The sequence below is a fragment of the Carassius auratus genome, unplaced genomic scaffold (assembly GCF_003368295.1).
Source record: "Carassius auratus strain Wakin unplaced genomic scaffold, ASM336829v1 scaf_tig00215628, whole genome shotgun sequence".
Classification (NCBI taxonomy): domain Eukaryota; kingdom Metazoa; phylum Chordata; class Actinopteri; order Cypriniformes; family Cyprinidae; genus Carassius; species Carassius auratus.
The window spans coordinates 56,884-72,475 of NW_020528169.1; the positions used below are offsets into that span (position 1 = coordinate 56,884).

General features: G+C 40.7%; 1 protein-coding gene across 1 annotated transcript; it reads right to left on the bottom strand.

Moving 5' to 3' along the window:
• Positions 1-6,575: 6,575 nt before the first annotated feature.
• Positions 6,576-10,670, bottom strand: LOC113095122 (beta-crystallin B1-like). Its single transcript, XM_026260735.1, has 6 exons — positions 10,567-10,670; positions 9,632-9,735; positions 9,273-9,391; positions 9,050-9,182; positions 8,396-8,538; positions 6,576-7,239 (listed from the first exon to the last, which is right to left on the bottom strand). Exons 2-6 carry the CDS (start codon positions 9,728-9,730, stop codon positions 7,068-7,070), a joined length of 666 nt encoding a protein of 221 aa, XP_026116520.1. The 5' UTR covers positions 9,731-9,735; positions 10,567-10,670; the 3' UTR covers positions 6,576-7,067.
• Between the last annotated feature and the right edge of the window lie 4,922 nt (positions 10,671-15,592).

Here is a 15,592-nt window from a genome sequence, read left to right on the forward strand (position 1 = left end):
GGGCAGTTTGTGAGACAGATCACTCTGACTGGCTGTTACAGCAGATGAGTGTATTTGAAGAAAAGCGAAAGTGAAAAAAGTGAGCAAACAACAAAGTCATGAGGGCACATCCAGTACAGAAGGCACTTCTTATTTTACATCTTCATCTTACCTGAGCATTACGATATGCAACATGCAATAATCCAATATTTTCATAATGGCATGCCTGCCTTGAATGAACAAGGATCAACAAGACCATGCACAACCAACGTGCTATTTTCCTGTTGCCTGTATTTACAGCATTTGATGTTGATTGATGTTGGTTTGGTGTGTTATATTAGTCAGTGTCTTCACAGCAGCAAGGCAAAATGTCAACTGCCTATGCTTCAGGGGCTGTTTACACGACAACCTTATCAGCCCAAAACAGTAAACATTTTATGGATTTTTTATGGTTGTTTCCTTGTTAACACTCAATAAGGGAACCTTTAAAAATGGTGATGTCATGCACGTGCTGTCACACCTGGACTCTTTTAGTGTGTTTTTGCCCGTGACCCAGTTTCTGTCTTTCCGTGTTTTGGTTTGATTAGTTCCCAGGTGTGTCTATTCTCTTCCTCATGTGTGTTAATTTAGTGATTCCATCCACCTGTGTTTCCCCATTATCCGCTGTACATAAGCCTTGTCCTTTCAGTTCTGTTTTGTCGGGTCTCCTCACTTGCTACTTACGTGTGTCTACCTCTGTGCTCCATGTTGGATATCCCCTGTGTTGGATATATTAAAAGCCTTATTCCGTTTATCCTCGACTCCGTATTCCTTCAGGCAGCGTAAAACTGTGACAGAAGACCCGACCTCAAAAAAGAAAGTAGAAAACTGCGTGTTTTTCCCTCCGTTTTGCTTTCGTTTTTTCTCAGTCTTTTTGTTTTGTAGTGTTTGATGGATCCCCTCTCTAGCCCCGGATTCCTCCTCCTCATGCTGGAGCAGGAAGGACGCTCTCTCGAGGACCACACCAGACGGTTTCTGCTATTAGCTAATGCCACCAGCTACCCGGACGACGCGCTCTGCACCTTCTACAACACCAGCCTGAACTCCGAGTGCAGAGCGTTGTCGCCCGAAGATGGTCCTCGGGAGGATTTCGCCGCATACGTGGAGTGGACTCTGGCGAGAAATGGCTCATCTTTCACCGTCAGCCCCATAGAGGATCTCGCCAGTCCCACTCCCTACCCAGAGACCAGCCAGCCACCAACTCGCTACACGGAGCCAGAGCCCACCGCAGCCGCAGAGCCCGAGCAATTCACCGACAGGGAACAGGATCTCGAGAGCGCGACTGACCAGGCTGAGCCGGCAACACCGTGCATCGTGGGAGTCCTCGTGGAGATCGAGGGCGTGGAGGAAAGCCCTGCCCACACTCCTGCGACTGAGGGTGAGCTATATGCAGTCTCTGAAGATCGTATGGAGCAAGTTCTGGATCTGATGGACTGGTCTATGGAGGTAATTTCCCCGCTGGTTCCGTCCAGCCCTGATTCCCCTGTATACCCTCTCAGTCTCCCACTCCTACCTCCTCCAGTCATTTCCTCTGCTCCATTTCTGCTGGTTCCGCCCAGCCCTGAGTTTTCTGTTTCTCCGCTGGTTCCGCCCAGCCCTGAGTTTTCTGTTTCTCCGCTGGTTCCGCCCAGCCCTGAATCTTCTGTGTCTCCGCTGGTTCCGCCCAGCCCTGAGTTTCCTGTGTCTCCGCTGGTTCCGCCCAGCCATGATTTTTCTGTTTCACCACTGGTTCCGCCCAGCCCTGAATCATCTGTGTCTCCGCTGGTTCCGCCCAGCCCTGAATCTTCTGTGTCTCCTGTATTCCCTCCCAGCCTCCCTCTCCCGCCTCCTCCCAAACCTGCTGGTCCCTCTACTCCTCTTTCGCTGGTTCCGTCCAGTCCTGATCCTCCTGTCCTTCCTCCCATCCTTCTCCTCTCTCCTCCTCCTAGACCAGCCAGTTCCTCGTCATCCCTGCTGGTGCCAGTCAGTCCCGCAGCTCACCCTCAGTCCGCGCCATCGGGGCGCGGTGGTTCGCCGCTGGACTGCCAGTCTCCAGCTCCGCCTTGGCGCGTTAAGGCCCTGTCTCCGCCTCCAGCCTCCGAGCCCTGGACTCCTCCTCGGTCCTTCGACCCAGCGGCTCCGCCTTGGCTCTTAGCTCCCTCGTCTCCACCGTGGCCTGTCATCCCACCTGCTCCACCGGGCTCCCTCGTCCCTCCGGCTCCACCTTGGTCAGTCGTCGACCATCCGCCGCCTTGGGACTCCACTCCTCCGGTTCCACCTCGTCTTTCCATCCCTCTGGCTCTGTCAGGCTCCTCCTTCTCTCCGGTTCCACCTCCATCCTCGGTCACTCCGGCTCCACAGCGCTCTGCCAGGACCCCGCCTCCGCCTTGGTCGCCTGAGCCTTCTGCTCCACCTAGGCCCTCCGGAACCTCGACGTCCCCCTGGCTCTGCGGCTGTGCTGCTCCATCTTGGGCTCCTCACCCAGTCTCCGCCTGTCGGCCCCCTGGTGTCGTCGACCCCTCCTTCACCATGGCTCCTCCCGCCGTCGACTCCACCTTGGATCTCCGTCCTGGCTGGTCTCTGGTGGACCATCTGGCTCCTCCTGCTCCTGTCTCCTCCCTGGCTCCTCCCTCCGTCGTCTCCTCCCTGGCTCCTTCCTCCGTGGTCCCTGTCTGCTGGCCCCCTCCTGGGAGTCCGTCCTCCACCGGAACCTCCTCCCAAGTTCCCACCCACGCCTCCCTCGGTTGTTTCTACGGTGCGAGGACGCACCTACCGGGAGGGGGGAGTACTGTCACACCTGGACTCTTTTAGTGTGTTTTTGCCCGTGACCCAGTTTCTGTCTTTCCGTGTTTTGGTTTGATTAGTTCCCAGGTGTGTCTATTCTCTTCCTCATGTGTGTTAATTTAGTGATTCCATCCACCTGTGTTTCCCCATTATCCGCTGTACATAAGCCTTGTCCTTTCAGTTCTGTTTTGTCGGGTCTCCTCACTTGCTACTTACGTGTGTCTACCTCTGTGCTCCATGTTGGATATCCCCTGTGTTGGATATATTAAAAGCCTTATTCCGTTTATCCTCGACTCCGTATTCCTTCAGGCAGCGTAAAACTGTGACACGTGCGAAGTATGTGTAAGGTATGTAGACATGCGCAGTACGAGTTGATTTTCTGACAGTAATGCGGAGAGACACAGAGAAGACAAATTGTTGAAGTCATTATTTTTGTTTTCTTCATGTATTCTCGTCACTTCGTAATGTTGAACCACTGATTGCAGATGGAGTATTCTGACGATGTCTTTCATACTTTTCTGGACCTTGACAGTGTAATTTATTTGGCAGTCAATGGGACAGTCACAAGCCTCCCGGTATTCATCTAAAATATCTTAAATTGTGTTCCAAAGATGAACAAACCTTTAACCGGTTTGGAACGACATGGGGGTAAGTGATTAATGACAATTTTTTTTATTTTGGAGTGGAGTATCCCTGTAAGTACTAAAATAAACAAAAACGAATAAATAAAAGTAATAAAAGATATATTGAAAAAATAAAGATACAAATAACAAGATTACTAAAACTTGAACTAAAATCAAAGTGAAAACAAAAAGATTATATACTTAACAAAAAGTAAAATAGTTTATTAGAAAAACAACCCTTAAGTAAAATGACAACCGTGCTCATATTCAGCAAGTTTACACGTTCAAATTTTCCAGTTATCCTCTTGCCACGTTTTCTGGTGTTTTACTTCCAACAGATGAAAGCTACATATAGATACTTTTTCCAAATAAAGGTTATGAGTACTATATATCATCCTCTTTCCACTTTTACACCTATCTAACACTAACTCATATTCTCCCACTAAAAATACCCTGCCTTCACATACGGCTCTTCCCCCAGATTCCTCAGACTTGCCCCAGCATCCCAACGCAGTTTCTGGCCTCTCAGCCTCATGCACTCGCTCACGCACACACTCTCACCCCTCTCTGCTCTTTATTTTTAACTCAGTCAATCAGACACCGCTCACCGATGACGCAGATCCACATGCAGCACTGACACCATCAGCCAGAATGAGAGAAAGAGAGAGGGAGGCTGGCAAAACAGGGACAAGCTGTGGCAAAGAGAAGAGACGGAGGGAGAAAAGAGTGCCAGATTATAATTGAAGATGAAAATCCTTGAAATGTACAACTGCATGACAAGTGCATTGTTCAAATATTTTGTCAGGTTACATCTAAATTAATTGGTTTTATTCAAATTATGAACTAGTATTGCTGAATCAACCACCAAAAAAGTTCCCGTTATGAGTCAGATCAGGTAGAAAAAGCTCCTCAAGGTAACACCTGTACATTTTCACCTTTTTTATACAGTGTAGAGTGTGTAAGATAAATATGCGTCTTTGTAGGTGTCTTCATCCTTTGCCTGTCCTCCACTATCTCTCTGTCACTTTCTCTCTAACTCTCTCTATCTTACTGATAGGTTCACACCCACTCGTTTGTTAAACACTGAGACAAATAGCTTACATCACTCTCGGCGGAAAGACTTTTTAGGAAGTTCCAGAAAAAGATGCGCTTCTCCCCCGGCTAACTCTCAACACAGCCGTGACGCAAGAAAGAGACCTGCCACACACACACACACACACACACAGCTCTTGTAGAGTCTGTATATGCGTGTGCTTCAGAAGCAGAGAGATGAAACAGCAAAGGACATCTCTGTAGATTTGTGTGTGTGTGTGTGTGTGTGTGTGTGTGTGTGTGTTAAAATGGAATACAGAATATCCATTAGTGAAAGAGGATATTGCACTGTAAAAGGGATTTCTAAGGCAACCTAATGTGCTTATCTAATTTAACTGATCACTAATATGATTCTAAATAGGTAGAAATAGACCTTTAAGGTGACAACTGCATATTTGCACTGTATGTGTGTGTAGATGTGAAGCCATGCTGTTGTTGACGTCATCATGACGTATTTCTCGAATGTTGTGAATAGAAAGCAACTACAATTATTTTCAAGAGCCGAAAAATGTGTAAAAGGAGCAAAAGAATAAGAAAACTAAGTAGAAAGACTTAACATAATTGTTAGTACCTTCTTGTGGTGGTTGTGTGGAACTACAAGAGTGAGATTCAATTACCTCAGAATCCCACCGGGAGTCTGTTTTCCCTCTAAATCATTCCAGCCTGTGCCCCGAATCATGTCTCTGTCTTCTCTTCATTACCTCTCTGAGAGTGAGGATGAGAAAAGTGTGAGAGATGGGATGATCACACACTTAGGATGTGGAGTTACTAGATTTCCCAAGGTGTTTGGAGTGTGTGTGTGTGTGTGTGTGTTTACGTGAGTGAGGCCTTAGGGCGACTGACGTCAGTGGAAAGGCTGGAGCTGTGATGAATCTTAATTGTGTCTGTGTATATGTTTTGGCCTTATGTGGGAAGCATGACATCAATTTCAAATAAATTATTAATTCATTCAGCAAGGTTTAGAAATGTGCTATGTTAAGATAATATAATATTCATGCATGTGTATGAAGAAATTGGTCAGGTGTTATTTGAACCCACAATCATTCTGTTTATGATGATAGAAGACTATATCGGTCTTATTTTTGCATTTTTATTTTTTAAATGCAATGAAATACAATATAATTGACAGGCAGAACAAATGTTGCTTTTTATTCAATGCATAGGCTCCAAAACTAATTATCAGCTTGTGTAATTATTATGCAATCTTAGTTTAGTATATTTGACAGCTCAAAAGAGTAATCCTAGATTGTTGCTGTATTTAAATAATTTAAATGGGTCATATCATATTTTTTATTTTATTTTAGTGCATTCATGCTAATGTATGCTTTAATTTAGTCTTTTAGTATTGCTTTTACTTTCTTAACTAAAACAGGCCAAAAGTATTTTTTATGACCATATTCTCTCTTTAGGTGCTTTTGAAGTATTCTGTCTAGCACATGACAACGTAGCTTAAGATACACAGTGTGCATTATGTGCGTTTTTTTTATTTATTTATATATATATATATATTTGGTATGAGTAGGAATTTGCCAATTTCCGAATTGCTGTAGGTGTTTATTTCAGGTGCACCGATATACTTTTATAGCTTTTATCATTATTTTGTGGTTAGTTTTTAGTATTATCTTGTGTTTTAATTTTAAATTTAGTTCAATTTCATTAATTTTGTTCTGTCATTTTTTTAGCATTATATATATATTTAGTTTTTTTAGTACATCAAGTTTTACTAAATGAAAATGAGAAATGTAGCGGAAATGATCCAAAGTTTTAAAGTTTTAGGTCACTATATCCCTGTAGCTTGTTTTTATCAGTATACACCAACCTTAGCCGCTTAGCTCCAAAAAGTTTCAGATTTCATAGTATGAAAATTTTCATTCCAAAAGACCAAGGACTTTATATTATACTACCCTTTACAGATGCTTTAATGCATAATTAATGTTAGCATTTGGTCCGTGTCTCTCTCTTGAAGGTGTTAGATAGTAGATTGAATTTTTGGGAATCTGATGATATGAGAGGCCTGACACATTAATACTAAAAATAAAATGCCATGGACACAGATAATCAGCAGTGATAACAAGGAACAACGGTCACAGGTGTTGCTTTTATTACTGTTCTAAAAAGATGTGGAGGTTTTACACGGCCTTTAGGCCAAAACACCCTTCCCTCTGCCACCCATTGTCCCGCCCCCCAACCCACACTTGTCAATCATCATCCCTGACCCCCAGGCATCAGTTAAGGCTCTTTGTGATGGACTGATGTCCTCAGGGGGAAAAGTAAATGGAGGATGAGGAAGGGGAGGAAGAGGGAAGAAAGAATAAGATGGAGAAGAGGTGAAGAGGGGTGGGGAAGAAAAAAGCCATTCTTTCATCTGTTATCAGCAGCCAAATTTCTATTGTGACGTTTTATCTGACTGACCTCCATCCCTCTGGCCCTCTTTTCCCTTCCCAGGATGACTCATACGGGTGGTGCGCTCCTCCTCTCCTTCTTGCCCCTCCCCCCTCCCCCTCCTTCATCATCTCCTCCTCCTCTCTTTCTCTCTCCCCTGTTCCCTCTCTTTCTCATCCTCCCTAGCCCTCACTTGGTGGCCATAGTGTAGCAGCCGTCTGGGTGCCACTGCATGTCACGGATGCGCCTGACGGACTGAAACTGGGGATGGCGAGCGCCGTACTCATTAAAGTGACGGTAGTCGCCCTTCTCCAGCAGGTACTGGCTGCCACGGTAACCAGGATACTGGTAGCCCACCCAACTAAGACAAGAAATGAGAGGAAAGACAAATAAACACAGAGAATGGATAAAACTCAAGTACAGATTTGAGAATAAAGAAGAGCCTCTTTTTCAGTTCTGTAGGGTCAAAAGTACCACACTGGAAATTATTTTATTGAAATATTAAGAGCATTAATACGGTTGAGTAACTATAACTGAAATTAACACTGAAGTGTGAAAAGCAAGACAAAAGTGACTGTTTTCAAACAGGTTTCCAGAAAGTCTGCCGGTTATTCGTAACAGTTTTATGTTTTGGAAAACTGGTGGCTTATTCATGTAAATTATGCAATTCATAAAATTTAATCAAATTATATCATTTGTATGATCTGTTTATGCAACAATGTCAGTTATGTTTAGAAGACCTTCATACTTTTTTCTGAAAATCATACATTTTTGTGTGATTAAGATTATATGAAATTACCACCTCTTAGAACAGTTATGTTTTTTTTTTTTTCTGTGAGTTTGGGTTGGTCTTGCCAAAAAAACAATGTTTTAAAAGTGCCAGATTTATACCATATTTTGTTGATTGAAATATTAGGAGCTTTGATACTGTTATCTTTTTTAGTTTGAGTGTCTTTAATGGAAATTAAAAGTGAAGTGTATAATGCAAGATAAAAATTAATGACTGTTTTCAAACAGGTTTCCACAAAGTCTTCCATTCGTCAGACAAACAATCTCCTGGTAATTCATAACTATTTTACGTTTTTAAGATTACAAATGAACAAATCACTTTCGTACAATTAGCTTTTCCCTCAGTACTGGTTAAGTTGAAGTCTTTCATTATTACTTTTTTTTTTAATGTATGTATTATTTGAATTCACGTATAATTTACAAATTAATCCATATTAAATTGGCACCTGGCAAAACAGTTACGTTTTCCCACGAGAAAGGGTTGCCCATCCCCCCAAAAAATATCAATGTCTTGATAGTGCCACATTTTATACGCTTTTCGGTAGCTAGAAGAAAGTGTTTTAACATGAGAAAATACACATTTCTGTTTTAAACTCGGTGGATTTAGGAAGTGAGGGTATGACTTATAGATCACAGACTTCAAAATTCTCTCCTATCAGATCTATATTTTATGTTGAGCTCTTACTTCAGATACTCAGAACTCATTTCTTTGATGAGAGACCACTTACGTGCCACAGCTGACCATGATGCTGCCGACGCGGTCAGTAAAGCCGAAGGTGTACATACTGGGAACATCATCATCGATAATCTCCATCTTACGGCCCTTGAATTCACCAACTTCGTACAGACAGATCTTATGCTTTTCTGGGTCCTGTGAGGAGCACAAACAAGAGGAGATCAAGGTATAATATTTACTAATAAATGCATAAGATTTAAAAAAAATAAAAAATTCTTTGACCACTTTTATCAGTGAGTGAGATAGGACAGGAAATGATGGGAGCTAGATTCAAACTCACATTGCCTTCAAAAACACCAAGGCTACCGTGACATGAAATATATTCATGAATATGTATAATTTTTTTTTTATTATATATATATATATATATATATATATATATATATATATATATATATATATATATATATATATATATATATATATATATATATATATATAATTATTATTATTATTACTTTTTTTTTCCTTTTTCGGTTTATCTGTAGCTGGGAACAGGAAACAAACTCATTTTTCTGAATGAGGACCATGGCTTAGGGAACCGTTACCTGACTTTATGTTGGAGTGATTTTGCTAAAAATGGAACGAAAACATATATAAAAAAAAAAAAACAGAAATGTGTATAATGAATAGAAGGGATGGATACCATTTTGATTGGTCTGAAGGACAGCAGGTAGTCGTTCCTGTGGCAGTTGCTCCAGCAGTCCCAGCGGGGGTACTCGCCCTTCTCCAGGATGTACATCTCTCCACAGAAGTTCATCTGCTCCCAACCCACCCAACTAAATAAGAGAAAGAAGCACAGAGAAAATGGGAGAATTGTTGAAATGCACAACTGGTAAGTCACCCAAATGGATCATGGGAACACTCACGGGCCGCACTCCACGCGGAGGGAACGCACTCTGTCCATGCCCATTTCACACACGTTCATGCACTCATTGGAGATCTCGATCATGCGACCCTGAAAGTTCTCCTGATCATACACATACATCTGAGAGAGGGAAAACAAGAAGAAAATCAAATTAGTTTTGCTTGTTATGCAACTCTCAATTAAAGTTGTCAGTTTTTAGTTTAGCTTGGTGTAAAAATAAAGCATGCATACAACTTCCACATGTATTTCTATGGAAACTAAATTGACACTCAGTTTCATATAGCAGTTTGTTATCGTGCACCTTTCGTCAGTCATCAAGTGCAACTTTTATGCATCAGTAAATATTGTACTGGCACATACCCTGTAGTTCCCCACGCCCATCTCAGTTTTCTTCTGAGTTTGCGCAGCCTTCCCATCAGGCTGGGAGGCAGGCTTGGACTTCTCTCCACCAGTGGACATGATGGCTACAACAAGGGAGCAGAGAAACGTGAATAACTCGTAGCCTTCTTTCTGGAAATGTCTATTGTTGGACATGTAGTGATGTGCTCAAAGCAAGTAATTAATCCCATTCCAACAAATCATCGAGTACATTTATAGCCCTTGAATGAATTCCTCACCCACTTACTTTGAAACACTTACACAATAGTGTTACAGACGTACAATGCTCATACGTAACAATTTGCCCGGGATGACTAATTTACAAATATATCACAAAATGGTACATTATGATGGCTGAATATTCAATGTGAAACATGGAATGAGACCCTTACGGTATCTGATGGAAAACTGAGGAACTATTGGATGATACAATTCTTGCAACTTCTTCAAAATATTTGCGTAAGATATTAAATTAACCTAGCCCCAGATTCTCACAAGGCTTCAAGCAGCCCTTTTTAACTAAAATATCACCCGCCCCAACAAGTAATTAACAGTAATTTAAATCGTAGACTGTGTTTAATAAATAAATAAAAACCTGCATCACTTGGTACTACATTATTTAACACACCACCTATAATTTATTTCTGTCTTTCTTCATATCCACAGCTTTTCTGTATTCATTTTTTTCTGTTATGACAAAAAGGTTACAGTTCTCCCTGATGATGAATAAAGTGCTATTCTCACAAAAGGATTACATTTTAATTGCCTTCTATCGGTGACTAATGTGTCAAAGCTGTTCGAGATATTCTTACACAAGCCCATGCTGGGGGATCCTTGCTGTAGACTATGCAACCAGACTAAACGTGGGATCAGCTCTCTCCCAGTTTTGTTTTTGCTCACTGAGCCCAGTCTCTTACCTGTGTGTTAGTCAGTAGCCGCTCTCTGTCTCAATCAGCGTGTGTATTGAAAGCAAACGTGTCCCTTTTATAGGCTGGCGCCCAGCATGGGGGTATTAGGCCCACAGAAACAAACTTGCTGAGCTCACCAACCCACACACAGAAAAGAAATGACCCCATCATCAAACAGAGAGAGAGAGAGAGAGAGAGAGAGAGAGTATATTTAAGTATAAGTATACTTATTTCTCAAACCCAAGATGTCTTTTTCAAAAGCTTACCTTTTGTCAATGTGCATCTGGTTCTGAAGCTTTTACAAGGTGACAAAAAATACAAGATATTGAGTGCCATTACAGCAATACTTGTAAAATGAGGTATAGGAAACCTGATAAAAGTAAACCAAAGGAAAAATACCAGCAGCAATGTTACCAAAGTGAAGGCTTACGTTTGATCTATCATATTTTACATAAAAGCTTAATTTATTTAGTGGTAGTAGAAGTTCATCATTTTAACCTGATAGACATGAATGTGCATGATACAAACCTAAATTTTTATATTTCATGACTGAAAACATTTTGTAACATGATTTTGATGTACCATTTACATGGTAATGCAATGTCTGATTTTAAAATGGGTTTTAAAGGATGAATTTTGAGATTGTAATATAGTATAGTCAACGTAGGCGTCCCGTATACGGGACGGGGTGACATTTAACAGGTTAAAACTACATTATTAGCCTGCTTCAACAGTACACTGAAATTGACTAAACAAAATCTCATTTGTCAGTGTAATGGAACACCATCGGGCCAAAGCCATCAGGCGCCAAATTGAAGACTTGGCAAATTTCCAAATGTACACTGAATTTATGAAATTTTTCAGAAAATGCATGCTAATGTGGTGCCAATAAAAGTTAATTTGCATCTTATTTCCAGAGTACATTACCCTTCATAAGCAGCCCATATGCTGTGTTAAAATTCTGGTAGACATGCTGCCAACTGTGTGAAAGTTAGTTTTTAGGATAATATGTCAACAAAACAGCACCAATTACAACATAAGAATCATGGTTGAATGATACTGTTAGCCTATTAATTGTAGCCGAAAAAACATGTTACAAGAACATATCTCCTATGTGAAATATGTTCTTTTACACACAGCCACAAAGCACTCTTATTTAGGAGGTGAAGATGTTACGTCAATGGCTTTGTTCAGAACAGCAATAAATCCCATAATGCAATGAGTTTGACTGTGATGGATGAACCGAAAGTAATATCAGCCATAGTTTGAAACCTCTTGCCTTAAAATTTGTCAGTATGATGACACAGTAAGATATATTTAGACAAAATTGGGGGGAAATGCAAAAAAAGAAAAGAAAAAGAAAAGTAAAAAATGCATTTCCTAGATGGTAAGATCCTTAATTTCTGAGATTTTATTTAGGCATACCATTTTTCATGCATTATAATTTGCATTACTATTCAGTAAACAGTGAGCTAGTCATCTAGTCTAAACCACATTCCCATTACTTCAACACTTCTGGCCTGGGTCATGGGTTATGGGCCATGGGTCAAGGTGAGGACAATGAGGAGCAGCCAGTTCCTAATGGAACACTACATGTATATTCTAAAGTGGGGATTTATTGATTTATGATGAATTTAGTATAGTACACTTGATTATAAAGGAAAAAGGTATTGTTGCATCAAAGAAACGTTCTCATATTTTAATTTAAGATTTGAAAAAGTTATATTTCCTAAATGAAATTACCATGGACAGACAGAATTACGTTAGGCCAACAATTTTTTTGTATAAACAGAAAAGAAAAGGGGGGAAAAAATCATTTAACTTATAGGACCTGCATCAAATTATTTTAAACCTCAAACTGAAAAATATAAAAATCTTAATCAAGACTAATCAATCTCCTGTTTAATGTGTGGGTTCGTTATGGTTGAGTAAGTTTACGAAAAATGACTAAACTGCCGTGGCTGTCTTCCAAACATTAAGACAGTAGACAAACTACAAAATGTTTCTGATTTTTGAAAGAGAGGACGTTCACAGTATGCAGTGGGTCAAATCCCTGTATTCTCCACATATAGGCCGCTCATTGTGTAGCATACGATGCACAGTGCTGACCGATAGGAATACAGGCGCTCGCGCTCCATTGTGTGTCACTCAATGTGTCTGCATTCACACGACCGCGGGCGTGCGCGTTCGCTCGCGGATACATCAAAACCAATGCGCTGACGGAGCAAAATGCTCGACAACTCTGGCCTCACAATAAAGAGTATGATCTCACAAACACACCCAAACACACACTCCCTCTAAATCTCAAAGATCCGTCCATCAGTATCAACGTCGCGACGCGCACCCAGCTTTGATGGTCGCTATAAAATAGAAGGGTCAAATAATCATAAAACTCCTCTCCAAACGGGACTGACGAGCATCACAGGTGGAAATTCAGGTAAGATAAAGCTAGAGTAATAGATGGGTTTATGGAAATTAAGCCATAAAGACAAAATAAAAAATTAAGAACTTCAATTAATTTCTAAGTTATTGCACTTTGTCACAACAATAACTTATTTGCAGTGTAGCATGTATGCTTCCGCTCACAATCAGCCTAGCAACGAACGCTGAAACAATATTACAATATTTTACATATTTTTATATGCAATATGATAAACAATTGTAATCTGCAAATCCACTTTCTATGGACGAGTTAGCTAAAATGTTACATGTAACGTAATTTAACTCCAATTTCTCTCTGACTGGTTATTCTTGTAAATATATAAGTTATCATCATACAAGCCATACTGAAGGTCACAAAAAGTATTTTTACCACTGTTGTTTTGAGATGCAATGTGTTGACAGTCAGCTATTTACTTTTTTAGTATTTGTATGAAAAAGAGAGCTCGCGGAGTGATAAAAAGGACATGAATGTAGCACCTGTTTGTTATCAGAATCAAGTATTCGGAAGAGATGCAATTATTCATGTAAAATGATCATGTATTATAATAAATATGATTTTATACTGTATATATATATGTATACATTCATACACACACACACACACACACTTTTATGTTTGTTCCAGTAGCCTTTTGACAGTAATTTCATTAGCACTCCTTAGGTTTTCCCAAAATGCCCAAATGTACGTCAAACTATATGTTTGTATAAAACGTAACTGTACATCTCACAAAGTTGGTAAAATACTTTTGAAGAAGTTTTAAGCCTTCACTCTTGTGCAGAAGAGAGGATTAACAGAGTTAGTAGGATCCAAACAAACCCGTCGATGTCTGGGATAGACATGGCTCCTTGCTTTAAGGTAACCACTCTTTCTCTCTTGTGAGAAGAACAATGAAATTGTGAGAAACAAGCTATTGATTCTTTGTCTGAGAGTGAGAAACAAGGCACCAAACTATCAATATTTTAACAAAGGCTTTCTCTGCTTAGGTATTGATTTTGAGACTTTAAAGATGAATGCTCTGTGGACGGTTGCTGCTTCTTGTCCAAGATGTGCAGAAGTATGTGAAGAATTCTGTATTATTTAAAGGGATAGTTCACCGGAAATGAACGTCATCGAGTTGTTCCAAACCTATATGAATTTCTTCTCTGGAACACAAATGTTTTGAAGAATCTGGCTAACCAAACAGGTTCTGGTCCTTATTTACTGCTTTTCCACTGTTTCTACTGACATGGGGCAGAACCACTGATCTATATATAACTGGATCGCTCATCGCATTCTAAACTGCCAACGGGCAGTGAAGCCACCGGAAGTGTTCGATCCGTCATCATACTTTTTTTTTTACTTGTTGACCACTTGGTTGGTGGTTCATTTAAACACTACTGTTGTCATGTCCCCTGCTATCTCCTCATCAACGCGCGTTTTTCTCATGCTACTTTCTAGTTTGCCTTGGATTTACCTCATCGACCAGATAGCGAGGAGAGCTTTGGTCTCTTCTGCGGACCACTGACATTTACTCCTTGTTTACTTGCCTGATCTGTGATAACTTAAAAAAAAAATGGCGGCTATCAAACTGTGGTCTGTTAGTTGGAAGCCCTGCCCACTAACATCATTTTAGGGCCATTTGTGGGCACCGGCTTATGATTTTTTGTGGAAAAGTGCAGCCAGGTTCCCATTTGGGCTCCAGCACCGGCACCAGCACCGATGGAAAAGTGATAATATAAATGTAAACTTTCGTAGTAGGTTTTTTTTTCTTTTTTTTTTTTCATTCTATGAAAGTCAGTGGGGACCAGCAACTTTGGTTATGCACATTCTTCAAAACATCTTCCTTTGTGTTCAAGAGAAAAAAGACATTCATACAGGGTTAGAAGAACTTAAGGGTGAATAAATGTGGCCAGATATTTCATTTTTGGATAAACTATCCCTTTAACAGATTGAGGACATAATGGAAGGACAGGAGGCCAGTGGTTGTGTGTGTGCAGGAAAGATACATTTCTCCAAATTAGAAAACGGAGCCGTGGCATGTGTGTGTTTGTCAGGTGACCGTGTTCGAGCAGGAGCATTTCCAAGGCAAATGTCAGGAGCTCCTCAGAGTGCCGCAACATCCAGGAGCGTGGGTTTGACAACATCCGCTCTATCCGTGTAGAGAACGGCGTGTGAGTCGCCCACTCTGTGTTAATAATTGCAAAATCTTACCAGTTAGTAAGGAAATTACAGTTTTTGATGTTTTTGAAAGCTTTTGGGTGTTTCATCCTGAGATTATTTAAAATGTGTGTTGGGAAGTTTCTAATTAATTATGAATATGATTGAGATGCCTCAAGATTACTTGAGAATTGGTTTCGTCTTGCTTCCTGTAGGCAACTCAGGGAAAAAACTAAGCCAGAAAAAAAACAGTTTGGGCACAATGCTTGTTAAAATACCTTTTAATGAAAACAAATCATCATATATACCTCAAAATCCTATTGTAAGCACATCAAAAATGTTTCATTCTTCTTAATTCTGCACAGCTGGGTGAGATACGAGCACCATGACTTCCAGGGACAACAGTATGTCCTGGAAAAAGGAGAATATCCTCACTGGGATGCCTACTGTGGCAGT

Excerpts from the sequence above, each read along its gene's own strand:
- LOC113095122 (XM_026260735.1), bottom strand. The coding sequence starts at position 9,730 with ATGTCCACTGGTGGAGAGAAGTCCAAGCCTGCCTCCCAGCCTGATGGG. Across the intron at positions 9,392-9,631 it reads TGGGCGTGGGGAACTACAGG|ATGTATGTGTATGATCAGGA; the intron begins GTATGTGCCAGT and ends TCCCTCTCTCAG. Across the intron at positions 8,539-9,049 it reads CCTTCAGACCAATCAAAATG|GACCCAGAAAAGCATAAGAT; the intron begins GTATCCATCCCT and ends TGCTCCTCACAG.